The 17,369-nt window shown below is 33.8% G+C and overlaps 1 protein-coding gene across 6 annotated transcripts in view; it reads right to left on the bottom strand.

The window, feature by feature from the left end:
• SNX14 (sorting nexin 14) overlaps positions 1–17,369 on the bottom strand; it is a 113,976-nt gene that overhangs the window by 26,402 nt on the left and 70,205 nt on the right. For all 6 annotated transcript variants that reach the window (XR_002770250.2, XR_002770249.2, XM_023503097.2 and 3 more), the window contains 2 exons: positions 14,952–15,052; positions 378–489 (listed from right to left, as the gene is read on the bottom strand). Coding sequence is in view for 4 of the 6 variants with exons in the window: in XM_023503097.2 (XP_023358865.1) it covers positions 378–489; positions 14,952–15,052 (213 nt within the window). In the remaining 2 variants the exon portion in view is untranslated. The remainder of the gene's footprint in view (positions 1–377; positions 490–14,951; positions 15,053–17,369) is intronic.

Raw genomic sequence — 17,369 nt, 5'->3', positions numbered from 1 at the left:
AATTTACATAAAAATAATATGCATAAAGCAGTTTTGAAAATAACTAGAATCTGAATTTAAATACTTTGTCCAAATTAAATTATCACTCTTACTAAAATTGATATACCTTACATATAACTCATAATATATGTATTATAGTATATAATATGTATATTATGCATACATTAGGTATACATCATATATAATACATATGTATTAATGTTACCATTTTATTGATGAGAAAAATGAGAATGAGGTTACATGACTTCCCCACTATAAGAATTAATGTGTCTGAGATGATGTTTGCATCCAAAGTTCTTTTGATTTAAAGATCAGCACCCATAAATGCTTAGACCATCTATTTTAATCCTTCACAAAATTATTTTTAATTGACTCACCAAGATTTACATCAGGCAGTATCTTATCCAGAAATTGTGTCTCACCACCATTTGGAGAGAGAAAATCTGCCAGAAGTTGGCTATTACTCAACTCTGGATGTTGCAGAAGTTTCTTGAATTAACCAAAAGAGAAAAGAAGTTTAGTTATTACATTGACATAATTGAGTTCTTTAAAAGTACAGAAAAATTTCAGAATGACACAGATTATTTAAGAAATAGCAGTTTGCCTCAGAAAGCTAGTACCACATCAGTGATAAAAGATCTAATTCTATTTTACAGTATTACTAACTCATTATGAGCCTGGGAAGGGGGGCTGCTTCTGGTATAAATAACAAGAGCCACCTTATCTTTCTGGACCATTTGAAGAAAAATCAAAGTAGCTATAAAAGACTTGATAAAAACAAAATGCTACATAAACATCAAGTGGTGATCATCAGCCAGAAACAGACCACCAACAAAATAATAGATCAACTGATCTATTCAAAACATTCAAAAGCAACATCAGTCTTGCCTAGAATTTATTTGGGAACTACAGGAAGAAGAGAGCCTGAATTACAGATTTTATTAATTTAGGGAATGTCTAGGATAAGGAAACTCTGCAAATTCAAGTCAGCATCTTCGCTGAAATTTAGAATTTGAGAGAGGTGCCATCAGGACAGAGAGATTAAGTGATTTTTTTCAAGATCTCATAGCTGGCATGTATTAAGAGGGAAAAGTTAGGGCTTCTTGGCTTCCAGATCAACTCTCTACTACCTACTAAATGCACTGCTTCTTGAAAACTATATATCATTTAAATTTTTTAAAAAGTAGACATGAAAAAGATGTTCAAATATGTATATACATGCATTTTAATAAAATATTTTAAAGAAAATATTGAAACAAATGGCTAAAATGGAAAGTGTCACGGACTCCTTTGACAGGGATTAGATGAATTTTTGTTTTTAAATACATGAAATGCAAATTATTTTAGAGGAAACCAAGTACATGGACATACCAATGCATTTTTCCTCACCCAAGTTCATAGCCAAAGGAATACATGGACTGCAGGTTAAAAATCCTAAACTGGAGAACTAGAACTAATAAGTGAAATCAGAGACATGGTTTTCAATATAATATGATTTTAAAATATTTAGTTACAGATACTTATTCATAAATTTATGAGTTGAGATTACATGGTTTATTTGAGTTTTTTATGCGTTATAAGTTTTGAGATTTTTTATGAGGCATATGAGTTATGAAATTACATGGTTCAGAAAAAGTTTCTATAATTTAAGAAGGAAGAACTCTTAACACTCAATACAACACCGAAAACATAAAAGAAAGAAGTATAATGCTGTTCACTCATTTTTCAGTCATGTCATGCTTTTTGTGACCCCATTTGGAGTTTTCTTGGTAAAGATACTACAGTGGCTTGCCATTGACTTTTCCAGATCTTTTAGAAGAGGAAACTGAGGAAAACTGGGATAAATGCCTAGCCTATGGTCATGCATCTAGTATCTGGAGCCAGAATGGAATTCAGGAAGATGAGTATTTCTGACTCTAAGCCTAGTATTCTATTCACTGTAGCACCTAGATACTCAGAAGCAAGTATACAAAGCATAGATGAAAGAAGTTTTCATAAATGTAGAAATTTCCCTAAAGAATTCTATTCAGAACTTTGAAGTAAAAACCTCAAATTTCAAGAAATATAAGACGTAATTCCTCCCAGATTATTCCAAATATAGTGAGAGAAAACCCATTGAAATGAATCAGATACCACAATTTAAGGACTACCTATAGCTACATACATACCATAGCTTATCAACCATAAATCAAAAATATGAGAGTCCAACCTGTACCAGAATAAGAATTATTTCAATAATAAGCCCAGCAGGTGTTTATCCAAGTCTTTCTTTGAATACTTTGTGGGGTCTTATTACTAACTCTCTAACTACTTCTGTATAGTCCTTGCCTCAGTTCCTTATCTATAAAATGAGCTAGGAAAAAAAGTGGCAAACCGGAGTCATTAAGAATTGAACACAACAGAAAGAAAAGAATAATCCCAACAAAGAGAGAGTTCTACTTCAGAAGTTAGAAAAAATTCTGATCAAACAAGGCTTAACAGAGTTTACCTTGATTTTATCAAAACCTGTAATAAAATTGCTCAGGCTATTTTTATAAACAAAATGAACAGCTGTGATCTACACAAAAGAACAATTAAATGGTGGACTTAGTTGAATGGCTAAACCCAAACATCAGTCATTTCATGGAATGGTAACTCTGCCAAGAAAATTCTTGAACTTGTCCTTGCTTTGTAATGACATTTAACACAAAATCATCTAACAAAAAGCTGAAGGAGGTCATCTGAAGAATTTCAGAGATTGTCTCATTCAACTACTTCACTTTAGATCAAGTGGTAAATCAGAAGTATAAGATACACAATAACAATATTGTAAAGATAAGTAACTTAGAAAGTCTTAGGAACTCTGATCTAATATAATGATAAGCCATGATTCCAGAAGACCAATAAAGAAACATGCTACTAACTACATTTTTTTTGTACATGTTCAATGTGAAATTTTATTTATTTATTTATTTTGCTTGAGTGTCCATGTAATGGAGATTTTGCTTTTCTTACTTTCTCAATTTAGGATGGGAAGGGGTTATAAAAAACAAAGTGAAAATCTGAAAATTAAATCAAATTTAATCTTAAAGAATGTATACTGATGAAATAAATAATGTTATATTGCAGTCAAAAAAGTTAATGTAATATTATGTTGAATAATGTAAATGTAAATTAGTTTCCACCATAAGAGATGGACTATTCCCCACCCTAGTATACTAAGTATTGTGCCTTGGTCTTAAGTATAGTATTTAGTTTTGGACACTATCTTTTAGGAAGGACACTGATAAGTTCAAAAGCATTAAAAGAAAGCGATCAAGATGCTAGGAAGTCTCCAGATCAAATATCAACTGAAGAATTTTAGGGATGTTTAGCACAGAAAACTCCAGATTTTTCAAATTTGTGAAGAGCTGTACTATGGACATGATATGACTTGGCCTCAGAGCACAAAATCAGGATCAATAGTTTAAAGTTTTAACATCTATGGTCAAGCAACCTTGGCAAAATAAAAAAAAGGAAATGAGATTTGGTAAGACCTCTTCATGAAGCCATGTTAGGTCTCTTGTACTACTTTTCTTTTTTCAGAACTTTAGTGTCTATCACTTTAATAATGTGGTCTAGAATTTCTCCAGAACTAAACCCAAGTTATCTGATTTATAATTTGTAAGCAGCATTATTTTAGCTCCTCTCCCTTTTCATGTGTGAAAAAGGAGAAAAGGGAGGGGGCCAACAGGGCACAGAGAAGACTCCAAATATTTGTCTTTGTCTACCATTCTCCAGTCTGTTAAAAATCACTGACAATGGCCTTACAATCATGTAAATCAATTCTTTAAGGACCATGAGATACACTTTGTCTGCACCTTTGAACTTGAAACTCATCAAGGGATACTTGTTTACTTATTTTTTGACTTAAGAACACAAGATAGAGAATTAGAAGACCTTGGAACAAATTCTGCCTCTGATACTTAATATTTGTGTGACCTCAGACAAATCATCTAACCAAATTGGGCTTCAGTTTCTTCCCCATCTATAATACAAAAAGGTTGGATTAGATAGTCTTCCTTCCAAGACTAAATTAAGGGTCAACATCTTAGGCTTTTTGGTTCCAACTTTTCTGGTCCAAGTGATGAGGTTAGTGGTAGTCAGAGAGTTGCTAAAATCCCATTTTGGTCGGTGCAGAGGTTCAACGTGAAGGAATTCACGAACCTGAAATATTAATTGGCCAAAAAATGGAAGTTTATTGTTAGATAGGAAGCCAGTTTTGCTAAGAGACTGACTTTTTTAGAAGCAAAGTCCTATTAGGGAAATGGAAGCTGGCACTGAGAATAGAATGCCTTCTCAGAAGGCAGGGTCCTAGAAGCAGAGCAAGCTGCTTTGGACTCTGCAAAGAATGAGTTCAGTCAGAAACTGCCCTTTAAAAAGGAATCTTGAGGCTTCAGGTTTCAAATTGAAAAGAAAGTCAAAATTCCCAGGCCAAGATGCTTATCGGTATATGGCCCAGATGTCCAATTGGAATTCAAAAGTTCTCGCATCCTCAAAACATCAATGGAGTGCTTTTTGACCAAGATTTCTAATTGAATAACAACACAACTTATCTGGAGAGATATGCCTTTCCCAGGAAGGCCTGAGATTCTAAAAGGGATCATAGATCAAAAGGGAACACAGTTTCAGAGTGATAATTTTAAAGGGAACACATTTCATGCCCCCTTCACAAGGATAATGGTCCTTGGCAGAGAAAAGAGACAAGAGTTGAACAGTTCTGTCTTTTGTTGTCCATTATCATTATCATTTCCACATAAAGCAGAAGTCCTATTGCTTCCTTGATTCTCCAACTTTTCCCTTAAGGTAGTTAAAATTCCCTATTTTCTTAAAATCCTTGTTATAAGAGACTAAGAAATAATAAAATAAAAAGAATGAAAAAATAGAAGAAAATATGAAATATCTCATAAGAAAAACAATTGATCTGGAGAACAGATTAAAAAAAAAAAAGACACAACATAAGAATAATCAGACTGCCTGAAAGCTATGATCAAAAAAAGAATCTTCATATAATAATACAAGAAATACTCAAAGAATATAGTTTTGAAGTATTAGAACAAGAGAGGAAAAAAAAATCCACCAACCACAAACTGAAAGAGCCCCTACAAGGAAAAACAACAAGGACATCAGCCAAATTCCAAAACTCCCATGCTGAGCAAAAATACAAGAAAAAAGACAATTCAAATATGGTGGAGCCACAATTAGAATCACAAAATACTTAGTAATGCCTACAATAAAAGATCATAGACATTGGAATCCTGGAACACCATCAAAGTGCAAAAGAACCAACTCTGTAGTCAAATATATCATACTCAACAAAGTTAATCATAACTCTGAACCAAAAAAAAGGTAGTAAAAAATTTAATGAATTGCAAAATATTCAGGATTTTATTGCAAAAATATTTGAACTTAATAGAAAATTTGACATACAAGATCCAACAGAAATAAGATAAACATCAAAGACTAATTACTGAAATGGACAAAGGACTGGCCTCCCCTCCCCTCCCTTAGTTTTAAGTTATACAACCTGGAGCTCCCAGAGAAAGGTCTGCTCAGCTAGATTAAAAGAGGTGTTTTGCACTTCAAAATGCCTGCTCAACATTGAGGAGTATCTGTTCGATAATTCTGATCTATAAATTATATTAAACATCTGCCATTGTATCTTTTGTCCTGTAAAGTCAAGTCACTGTTTAATGTCAAAGGTGCCAGCAAGGGTGAAAAAGAATGCTTATAAGCCTGTCCCTACTTCAGTTGGGCACGGAACCATGCCAGAATCCTACTGGAGGTCTGTCCTGGCCATGTAGACCATCTAGGCCAGTTACAAATAAATTATTTCTAAATTATGAATTACTGTAACCGTCTTGAATTTTATTGCCTGGGCTATTTCATTACCAGGGACTTAATAAGGACAAACTTTTATTTTATTTTATACATGGAAATATTACCTATACATGTAAGATTGTCGTTAATAATAGGGTTGTTTGAAAGAAAAACTGGGGTAAAACCGAGTATGATGGGATTCTAAAAAGCAAAATCATGTAGGAAAAGGTAAAAAGAATAATTATATGAATGATGTGTGACAAGAAGAACTGACAAAAGAAATAGGGGAAGAGGCTGGTAGTTCTGCAACTTTATTCTCATAGGAAATGGGTTAATTAAGGAAGCAAAGTGAGGAGAAAAACTTCTGAAGTCCTCCCAAAAATTTAGAAAATTGCCTCAAAATTGATGTAGGATCAGAAAAACAGTTTACCAGCCTAGGAGGAAGTGGGAGGGGAACACAGGCTAACAACAACAAAAGCAGCCAGTCTCACAGCAGGGGGACTGAAGCAAGGCTCCAAGCCTAGGGCAATCCATGAGTGAGGTTCTGCCCATCAGCAAAATGAGCAGATCTTTAGGCAAGCAAGCAGTCTGTACAGAGCAGCAAGGCCCCGCTCCAGTAACCCTACCCCCAGCACAAGCCACCAGTAAGGCCTTGACCTCATTGCTGACCAGGGTTGAAGCCCCAACACAAAGCTGGCCAACTGAGAGACTCTGTTTCCACAGCAATCATTCAGGCTGCTCAATTCAAAATTACTCTTCCAGGGCCTACTAGCAGAGAGGAACTGTTTCCATAACAACAGTGCCCCCTTAGCAGCAAGGCTCCACCTCTGAAGTATGCCAAAAGCTAAACTCCACACCCAAGGGAGTTCAACAAGGAGGGCTCAACCCCCCAAAACAAGCCAGAAAGGAAATCACCCTCCAATGAGAGCAAATCCTGAAGTCCACTGAAAGCCAACAGTAAGACCCAGAGCCCCAGCACAAAAGGCTTTGCAGAACCAAAGCCCAGCTCTCACATAAAAACACCAAGTCACCAAAAAAATTTTTTTAAAAGAGCTCAACTATAGAAAGTTACTATAGTGGTAGGGAGAATCAGGGCATAAACTTATAAGAGAAAAATAGAGTCAAAATGGTTACATGTGAAGCCCAAAGAAAACTCCAATTTGGTGTCCAGCCTAAAAATAATTTCTGGATGAACTTAAAAAAAAAAAAAAAAAGGTTTTAAAAAGCAAATTAATGAAGCAAAAGAAATTGTGGGAAAAGAAATAAGAGTGAAAGAGAAACATGAAAAGTCAATAGTACATAAAAGATACACAAAAATTCACTGAGAAAAATAGTTCCCTAAAAAATACAATAGTGAGCAATTAGATGGCACAGTAGATAGAGCACCCGCCCTGAAGTCGTGAGGACCTGAGTTCAAATTTGACCTCAGACACTTAATACTTCCTAGCAGTGTGACGTGGGTGGGGCAAGTCACTTAGCCCCAATTGCCTCAGCAAAAAAAAAAAAAATAATACAATTGGCCAAATGGAAAAGGAAGTATAAAAGTTCACTGAAGATAATAATTCCTTGAAAATTAGAAATGAACAAGCTGGCAGAGGCAAAAGACTAGCCATGAAAGCTCTGGGAACCAAAGAAAGCTAACTGGACTATTTTGGAAGAGACAATAAAGAAGTACTTTAACAGCTGGCTGCATTTGAGGTGATTATTGATCTGAACTGAAACTAAAGCTGCCTCCAGAAGCCCCCGGAGAAACCTGCTCCCAGAGAGAACCATTATATTTTAGAAAAGAAGAGAACACTACAGATGCTGAATGAAACAAGCAGAACCAGGAATACATTGTACACAGTAACAGCAAGAATGTGTGATGAGCAACTATGAAAGACTTGATTCTCAGTGGTTTGGTGAGTCAAAGCAATTCCAATAGATTTTGGACAGAAAATGCCATCTGCATCCAGAAAAAGAACTTAGGAGATTGAATGCATTATCAACACGTTATGGTCACTTCATTTTTTTCTACTTTTTTTTTTTAATCTCACCCATGGTTTTTTTCCCTTTTGCTCCGATTTTTCTCTCCCAATATGATTCATAAAGCAATGTGTATTAAAAATAAACTTACTACAACACTAAAAGAAAAAGCCAAAACCAAAAAAACAGTACATGCCCTATGATCCAACAATACCACCACTAGATCTATATCACAAAGACTTCCAAAAAAGGGGGAAAGGCCCTATTTGTACAAAAACTTTTTTTTTATTTTTCAAAATACATGCAAAGATAATTTTCAACATTAACCCTTGCAAAACTTTGTATTCCAAGTTTTTCTCCCACCCTCTTCCTTCCCACTTCTCCCCTAGTTAGCAAGTAATCTGAAATAGCTTTAAACATATGCAATTCTTCTAAACACATTTCCACATTTATCATGCAGAACAAGAAAAATCAGCTCAAATGGAAAAAAATTGATAAAGAAAAAATAAACAAGAAAACAACAAAAAAAGGTGAAAATACTAAGTAAGTTGTGACCCACATTCAGTTCCCACAGTCCTCTTTCTGGATGCAGATGGCTCTCTCCATCACAAGTCTATTAGAAATGGCCTGAATCACCTCATTATTGAAAAGAGCCACGTCCATCACAGTTGATTTTCACAACAATCTTCTTGTTGCTATTGTACAAAAATATTTATAATAGTTCTTGTTGTGATGGCTAAGAACTAGAAATTAAGGGGTTCCCATTAATTGGAGAATGGCTAAAAAAGCTGAGGCACGTGATAGCAATGGAATATTATTGTCCTGTAAAAAATGATAAGCAGGATGATTTCAGAAAAACCTGGAAAGACTTATACGAATTGATATACTGAATAGAATCAGAAGAACATTGTATATAGTAATAGCAATATTGTTCAACGAATAACTGTGAATAACTTAGCTATTCTCTGCAACACAATGATCCCCAAGAACTCATGATGAAGCATACTATCCATCTCCAGAGAAAAAACTGATATTGATTGAATAGAGATGAAAGTTTCTCATGCTTCACTTTCTTTCATTTTTTTCTTTTATTCAAATATTCTTGTACAAAATGACTAATATGGAAATTTTTTACATAATTGAATATTCAAAAACTATATTTAACTGCTCACCATCTCATAGAGAGAGAGAATTTGGAACTCAAAACTTTAAATAAAAACATTAAAAAGTTGGAGGGGGGAGGAACAATCTGTGTCCGTTTTTACCTGTCTTGTTGCTTTGTCTATGTTTATATCTTTGTAAAAAATAAAAAAATAAATATATATATGTATCTTTGTGTAGATTCTGTTACCCTAAAAGATTTAAAATTCCACTAGTCAGAAAACTTCTAAGGGCTCTAGCCAAAGGGTTTAGAATACTGGGAAAGATTATTGAACTTTCATACTTGAAGAAATTCCATTTTAGGCTCTCAGCAGGAGATTAAACACTTTTCAAAAAGTCAGATCATCAAAGTTTGTAGAACTGTTAAAAACATCTTAGCATATTTGGATTTGAAGATTTATCATTTTTAAGATTAAAAAGAATTCTGAGACTTTGGGTAATTCCAGGAACTCACTTCCTTTTGAAATATCTTATTAAGTTTCAGGTTCCACACTTTAGAATTTGTCTTAAGGAAAAATAAGTATTAAATCTATAAAAATTTTAAAAGTAAATGGCAAGATTCATTGTTCCAGGGCACTACAGTGAACGTCGTTGTGCCAAACTGATATCTCTAAAGTGAAATATTTTAACAATTTTCAAATATCTATTTTTTTTATTGCATCCTTTTAAAAAGCCCAATTCATGTGTAATTGCTTCCAGATTCATTTAACAATTTCATGTTTTAAAAACATGATAGTTTGTGTTATTACTGAATTTCTAAATTCTTTTATATTGTGAAATTTGAGAGACTACTGTAACAGAATTGTTATTAAACACAACCAACATTTTAAATCTGGAAGCAATTACACATGAATTGGGCTTTTTAAAAGGATGCAATAAAAAAAATAGATATTTGAAAATTGTTAAAATATTTAATAAAGACTACTTTGTCATAAAACAGGTTAATTATGATAATTAATAGTGAATCTTCACTTGAAAAATCTTGGCTACTATTGAAAATGTATAGGATGGATTTAAAGATGTAGCATAAACTAACAAGTATTTGCTTTATGTCTGAAGCCCCAGAATATGGGTAGTTTTATTTACAAGTAAAAGATAAATGAAATATTAACTGTGAGGGAAACATAAGGAAAGATATTCAAAGCCCTAAGTTACAGTTGATTTAAAAAAACCCTATTTAGAATAAAAAACATCCCTAGGACTATAATTTACTACTGTTTTTAATTTTGATTACAAGAGTAACTGTCTAGATTGTTAGGAAGGCAATAGTAGAAAATGGCATGTGAAACATTTTGATAATTGCTAATAGTGGATGTCTGTATCTGGGAAAATTTTTGACCTCAGCATGGTCTGCATAGGAATTTTCTGATTATCTCCTCATTTTGATGTTTCTTCTCTCAAAAAGACAAAGACCTGATTAATCCTGAACCTTGCTTTTAATACCCTGTGATTTTAAGATTGGCTGTCAGATATGACTCATGTCTGGAATCAAAGTGAAGGGAATACTGTTAAGTATATATTCCTCCTTTTCCTTTTATATCAAATTTCTATAATCAAGAAGTTTTAAGTACAATTAAATAACAGACTAATAATGGAACATCTTTGAGTCACTATAATTTTAACTTGTTTTTTTGGTCAGATTATAATGCAGACATAATATCTTCTTAAGAGGTAAATAGACAAAAGTAATAAGACAAAGATGTAATGTAAGAAATTTTCTAAATAAATGGAAAAATAAATTTTGAGAAAACAACAGAATTATATGATTGGCTTCCAAATGTATCTATCATGGAAATTCAAGGTTTGAATATGTTTTTGTATTCAATTCTCAAAAATGGATTCCAGGGTTTTACACATATATTGTACTGATAACAGTAAAGAAAGCGAAATTACTTTGAAGTAACTACCTGATCATTTTAAAAGGCAGAAAAGTTCATTTTACAGTTGGACCTTCATAAATTGTTAAAATATTTTTATATTAGACACAGGATTTAGGTAAGGACAAGAATTGGAAATGATATATAAATTGAAATTTTCTAACATTTCAAAATTGGAGAACCAAATTTAAGTGACTATATGAAATTACACCAAGTCAGAACTATCTACGAACCTCTAGACTTGGAACCAGAGAATCAGGATTCTTTTTAGAGCTGCTCTGAGAATAAATAAAACCTGTTATCCTGGAAAAGATATCCAGGGACAAGATAACTATACAAAACATCTGGTACTCAAAATGTGTTGGTAAAATAGACATTGAAAATGGATTACTAGAATACAAGACGACTTTACATTAATTAGTACTGATGATAACTATTGTATTGCTTTGGTCTTTTGTTTCAAGACATTTAAATTTTCTTGATTGCCTTAATGACATGTAAATTTCTCTTCTTAGGACTAGTCCATTGTGAGATCTCTAAGCAGTTTATATGTACTTCTCTTAATGTAAATATATGAATTGTCAGAAAATTTTATTGCACTGTTTGAACCTAATCTTGAATGGCTGGAAAACTGGATGATCTCTGTGTGCCATTTAGAGATCTGTAACTAAATATGCTATGCTGACTAGAAGTTGAGATCCTAAGGATATAAGGAGTTTTCTCATATTTATCAACTCATATGTCTTCTAAATGACTCTCCCAGATCCTTCTGATTATTCCTCAAATTTGTGAGGACTCCTGGATCATTTGAAAATACTTCCTGCTCCTGAGTGAACAGCAGAACCCTCCAAGATTCATCTACTACAGATTCAGAAGCAACTAACACTTAGACAACACAACTGTTCCAAGATTCCAGATAAGGGCTTGGTACACTGACAGTTCTTTTTTTCCTCTTCCCTTTTGTTATGTGCCTTAGCCACCAAAGCCTTGATTCAAGTTTAAGTTAGCATTTTCTTCCTCTACATTCTTGGTTCACTCCTCTTTTTTCCTACTTGAAGGTAAACATGGCTAGCAATGATACCATAATCCTCTGAGCAACATCTCAGCCTAGTTCAAATGACCTCTGATGACATCTTGGTTTATATCTGTCTCTCCTTTATTGGCCAGAAAGGTAGGGTTCTTTCAGACCCACCTCCCTTGGTCTAAGGGAGAAATATAAAGATATTAGGAGATACCTTGTTTAACAAAGCTAAAATTTAGCAAGTGTCCTGAGCTTGATGTAACAACAATCCTTTGAGCTCACCTTCGGAGCTGATGGTACCTGAGCTTAAGTAAGCATAAACAGGCTCAGATATGAAGTCCTACTATGAATGGAATTTTTGTCACTAACCTTGCCTCACCACTACTGTTATCCTCATGGTTGCTGTTTTGATTCACTACTGTTGCTAAACTACACTATTTGACTCTCTGTCTAGTCACAAGTACATAAATTAAGGTTCAACCACATTAAAGCAGGTCTCCCCAGTAGGAGTGGAGCCCTGGAATATGTGTCCAATCTTCCTCCTTGCTTGCAAGCCACTTTCCTCATAATGAAATTAAACTGTTTTTGGATTCAATCCTCCTATCTCTATACTGCTCTGTTTATTCTAGTCATCCACAGGCTAGAACAGTCTGGTCTGGTTGACAAACTCATTCATGTCATTTAACCTTAATGGCCTCAGTTTCTTCATATATATATAAAAGGGCTAGACTAGAAAATCTAATTGATAATTAAAAGGAATCAATGTGGAGGAAGAACCTGGGAGGAATACTCTAAGGAATGATCTATCTATCCTTGTCATTTCACATTTTTATCTATTACTTATAAGCAATCATTAATGACATGCTTAAAAAATTAATAACTACAAAAAAACTAGAAAAGACATCTAATAAACTGAATGAAAAGTCAAGGCTCCACCAAATATTGTAGGTTAAAACAATTAACAAAAGTTTTATAAGATGAAATTTGATAGGCTTGATATAAAAATTTTATACATTAGTTCCCCCCAAATCAATCTTACCATTACATGTTAGGGAAGGGTGATTGAAACATTACTGATTCAAAGAAAATCTGGAGGAAATCTGAGGGGAGGGAGGGGGTATCAGAACTAATAAACAATATAAGTCCAAAATGTGACACGGTTATTTAAGAGAGCTAACACAATCTTAGGTTGCATTAAGAAAGGCATGTCTTTCCTATCGGGGGAAAAGAATATTACTTCCATGCTCAATTGTGGCCAGACTACAACTGGAGTACTGGACTCAGTTCTACATTATTACGCTCCTAACAGCAGCTAGTACAAACCTTCTTTTCTCAAATCCTTATACCTAACTCCTTTCTCAGAAAAAGGGTATTCACTGGAAAAAAAAAAAAAAGACCATGATGTTAATAGCTTCCCCTTTCTCCCCTCCTGAATTCTACTTTTGAAATCATCTCCTCATATTCTCCTTTGCTTCAGTCTCAAAAAATGTGCTACCTTCTAATCTAGTTCTTCTTGTCAATGTCAAGCCTTCTTTTGTGCTCTTGATTCCAATCCTTTTAATATTTCCTTTTCAATTGGTTCCTTCACTGCTATTTTAAAAATATGCCCAAATTCTTTATTAATATCCTCCTTATATTACTACCATCTTCCTCAAGCTACTGTCTTATCTCGTAGGGGTCCTCAAACTTTTTAAATGGGGGCCAGTTCACTGTCCCTTAGACTGTTGGGGGGCCAGACTATAATAAAAACAAAAACTTTGTTTTGAGAGCCTTTAAATAAAGAAACTTCAAAGCCCTGGGTGAGGGGGTTAAACGTCCTCAGCTGCCGCATCTGGCCTACAGGCAGTAGTTTGAAGACCCCTGTTAGACCTTTCACAGTCAAACTCATAGAAAAAGCTATCTATATTCATTGCCTCCACTTTCTCACTCCAGTGCAATTTGACTTCTATCCCTAATGTTTCAATGAAACTATTCTCTATAAAGACAATACTGATCAATCTCTATGGCTAAATTCAATGTATCCCATGGATATTTTTTAAGTCCCATGCTTCTTGATGTCTTTACAGTGTCCGATACTGCTGACCATTCCCTCCTCTAAATAGGAGACAAAATAAGAAGTGGTAAGGCAATAGTCCCTTTCTCTATTCATACCACAACCATCCATTTACTGTCTGTATAGTCTTTCTTATCATTTAACATTCCTAATTTTAAAACCAAGCTTTAAGACCAAGCCCTATAGCTATTTCCTTCAGATCTTTCTTGTTCCTGTCTGCTCCCCCAATTATCATTGTGCATTTTTTGTAAATATGCAACCTTCACTTATCTGAGAGCAAGTTCTTTTCACCCTAGCAGAATCTGACTCTACTTTTTCCTCTATAATATTAAACTTATCTCAGCCAGGAAAGATTTTGATTTTGGTTGTAAAGACTAAACTTTTGCTTTCAGAAATATAGGATTCCAAGCCAGAAATAAGTTCCAGTCCCTTCTTCATGCTTTCTTAAGCTATATCACTTATGACAACTCATTTTATTTCTCTGTGTCTCAAATTCTTTGCCAACAAAACAAGAGATCTGCACTAGATGATTTTTCAAAGTTCCCTCTCACATCTGAAATTATGGAATTTAATGATAAAAATCTCTTTAAAGTTCTTCTCTTTTTTCCCTCCCTCTTCCTTTAGAAACAATATATACATCCAATGCTTGGGGAATGGTTGATCAATGTTTGGCATATACATACATATATATATATATATATATGTATAAAATGAACTATCATATTACCTTAAGAAATGACAAAAATAAAAATATAATATGGGAATCTGCCACAAATAACAATAAAGTAATGCAGCATTAAAATTTTTTGAATCCAAAATACTTAGAATACAATTATGCAAATAAGAAAAGCAGCAACAATTTATGAAAAATTGATTTCATATTCTTTTTAACTTTATTTTTATGTAAAACAGACAAAATAATTTTCAACGCATCAAAGCTAGCAAAGTTTTTTAAAATAAAATAAATTCTTGGTTAATTGTTAATCTTTATTACTAAACTGACATAAAATATAAATAAGTTATTTTATTTTAATACCTGAAGATATTCCTGAAACTCTTCCCTCTTTGACTTTAAGAATTCATAGTTTTTGGGACCAATGATCCTCTTGGAAGGAAGCTGAGCATCAGGAAATGTACCTGAAATTAGCATTTATTAAGGATTTTTATCAGTATTTTGTATTCTTCTTTAAAAGTTACTATATTTGACTATAGAAAGTCCATATAATAACACTTTACCTTTATGCAGCATATTTCTTAAAAAAAAAAAAAAGTGTAGATAATTCAGCTTATATGTAACTACCAAGAATTTTGTCTGTTTTTTACAAGATTAATCAACAAGCATCATTATGTACTTAACTATGTATCAGTCACTGGAGATGCAAAGACAAAAATATAAAAAAGTTCAAGACCTTGAGAAGCCTTTGTTTTCTCAGGAGACTATATATATATATATATATATATATATATATATAAAATCAAGTGTATACAAAATATATATTTCATGCCAGGGAAGGTGTTCCCAGGCCACAGTGTAGAAAAAATGTTTCCTGTTAAAAGATAATGCTTAACCACAACTTTTCAGAAAACAAAGAATTCAAAGGCTTGGAAATGAGATGGTCATGAAAAAAGGGCATTAAATATATTTGGTTTTTTTTTTTTAAAAAAAAAACAGATTTATTTTGTGAAAAGATATTGCTGTGAAATTAATACTTTGATACCAATACGTAGAAGAAGTAGAAAAGAATTTTACTTAATAAATGCTGCTAAATATGCACTGTATAAGAAAACCAGCTTTCAGGTAGAATATGGACAGTTCCAGAGAGAAAATACCTGTGGTGAGAATGTAAGCATTCCGAACTATTTGTCAACAATGTGAAATGATGCCTCACTTGTGTAGCAATAGTTTAATGTTACAAAGAAATATTTCGTAGCTGTATGATCCTGGGCAAGTCACTCAACCCCAGCTGCCCCTCCCCCAAAAAAAGTGTGGGGGTGGGGGTGGGTTAAGAGTTTTGCCTTAGCAAAGAGCAGGATCATCTTTTCATGTGAGAAAGGGGCAAAAATGCCAATAATAACAGAAGGCATCTAGGTATTATGAGATGTTAGAGAGAAAAGAAAAGAGAAAGCTCTTAGCAAATGGCTTCAATTCTGCAAGGTTCTCCAATGAGAGGAGGGGTGAAGGGGAAGAGGAAGCAATGGGAAGTATGAAGAAAAATGAAAACATTTGGAAAAGCTTGCTGTGATGAGTTGTACATTGGGTCGATGAGGAGAAAAAAAGAATGGTTAGAGTTACATCAATATCATACTATGAAGTTATGTTGCCTTGTATATCTGATTACTTAGATTAAAAAATGCTTTGGATAGAGACTCAAAAACTAAAATGCTAAGTAGAGAGAATGTATCTCCCCTCACTAGGGTAATCTCTAGGAGAAAACTGCAATGAAACTTTGTGATGCTAGTTTGTCTCTGGAGACTGCTGGTTTAAAAGTAGGTTAGAGGGAAATTAGTCAAAACCACAGAATGAGTGTGATACTGATAAACTCTATGCAAGGGAAGTTATAAAAAGAGGTATCTGATATAACACGGGTATGGAGATTAACCACTGAAAGGACAAAAAGTTGGGGATTGAAATGTAAGGATCACAAAAAGGCCAGTTTTGTTAAGACTGAAGAGCAAAAAAATCAATTAACAAACATTTACTAAGTACCTATTACATGCCACACACAGGAAAGAGTAATAAATATTTAGACTGGAAGGTAGGTGATGCATAGATTCTGAAGGCTTTTAAAAGCCAGATGAGTTTGTATTTGATTTTACAGACAAAAGTACACCACTGGAGTTTAATAAAAAGGGGAGTACAACATCAGATCTCTAGCTATGGAAAAATCACTTTGGCAACTATAGGGAACTTAGGTAAGAAAAGGGTGAAAGCATGAAGGTTAATTAGGAACCTATTACAAGATTCTGACAGGTTATAAGGGCCTGAAGTAGGTGACAATGGTATGAGAGGAGGCAAAAGGACTGATATGAGATGATGTGGATTAACTTTCCTGACAATTCCAATAAGATAAATTATATTTCATTCTTATCAAGTAAACAATACAGTAACAAACTGAAACAGTTGAAGGAAGGCTATTCTTAGGGATTTAAGCCCAGAGTCAGAGTAAATGGAATAATAACCAATCTTTCTCTGACTCAGTAGAAAAAAACAGAGGTAAAAGTGAAATTCCCTTTTCCAACCACATACTAGGAGAGTTGCTGGGAATAATGGAAAAGGACAAGTACAAGGATATCAGGAACAAAGGGGGTCTACCTAAAAATATAATTTGATGGCTGTAAAGTGAGGTCTTGAAATCCTATGAGCTTCCCTTACAAATTCTCAATCAAGTATTTTAGAAACATACAAGGAAGGAGAAAAGTCCTTCAGTTGAGTCTACCCAGAAAAATGATGGCA

This window comes from Sarcophilus harrisii, chromosome 4, assembly GCF_902635505.1.
Source record: "Sarcophilus harrisii chromosome 4, mSarHar1.11, whole genome shotgun sequence".
NCBI lineage: Eukaryota > Metazoa > Chordata > Mammalia > Dasyuromorphia > Dasyuridae > Sarcophilus > Sarcophilus harrisii.
This window is presented reverse-complemented; position numbering and strand designations above follow the sequence as displayed.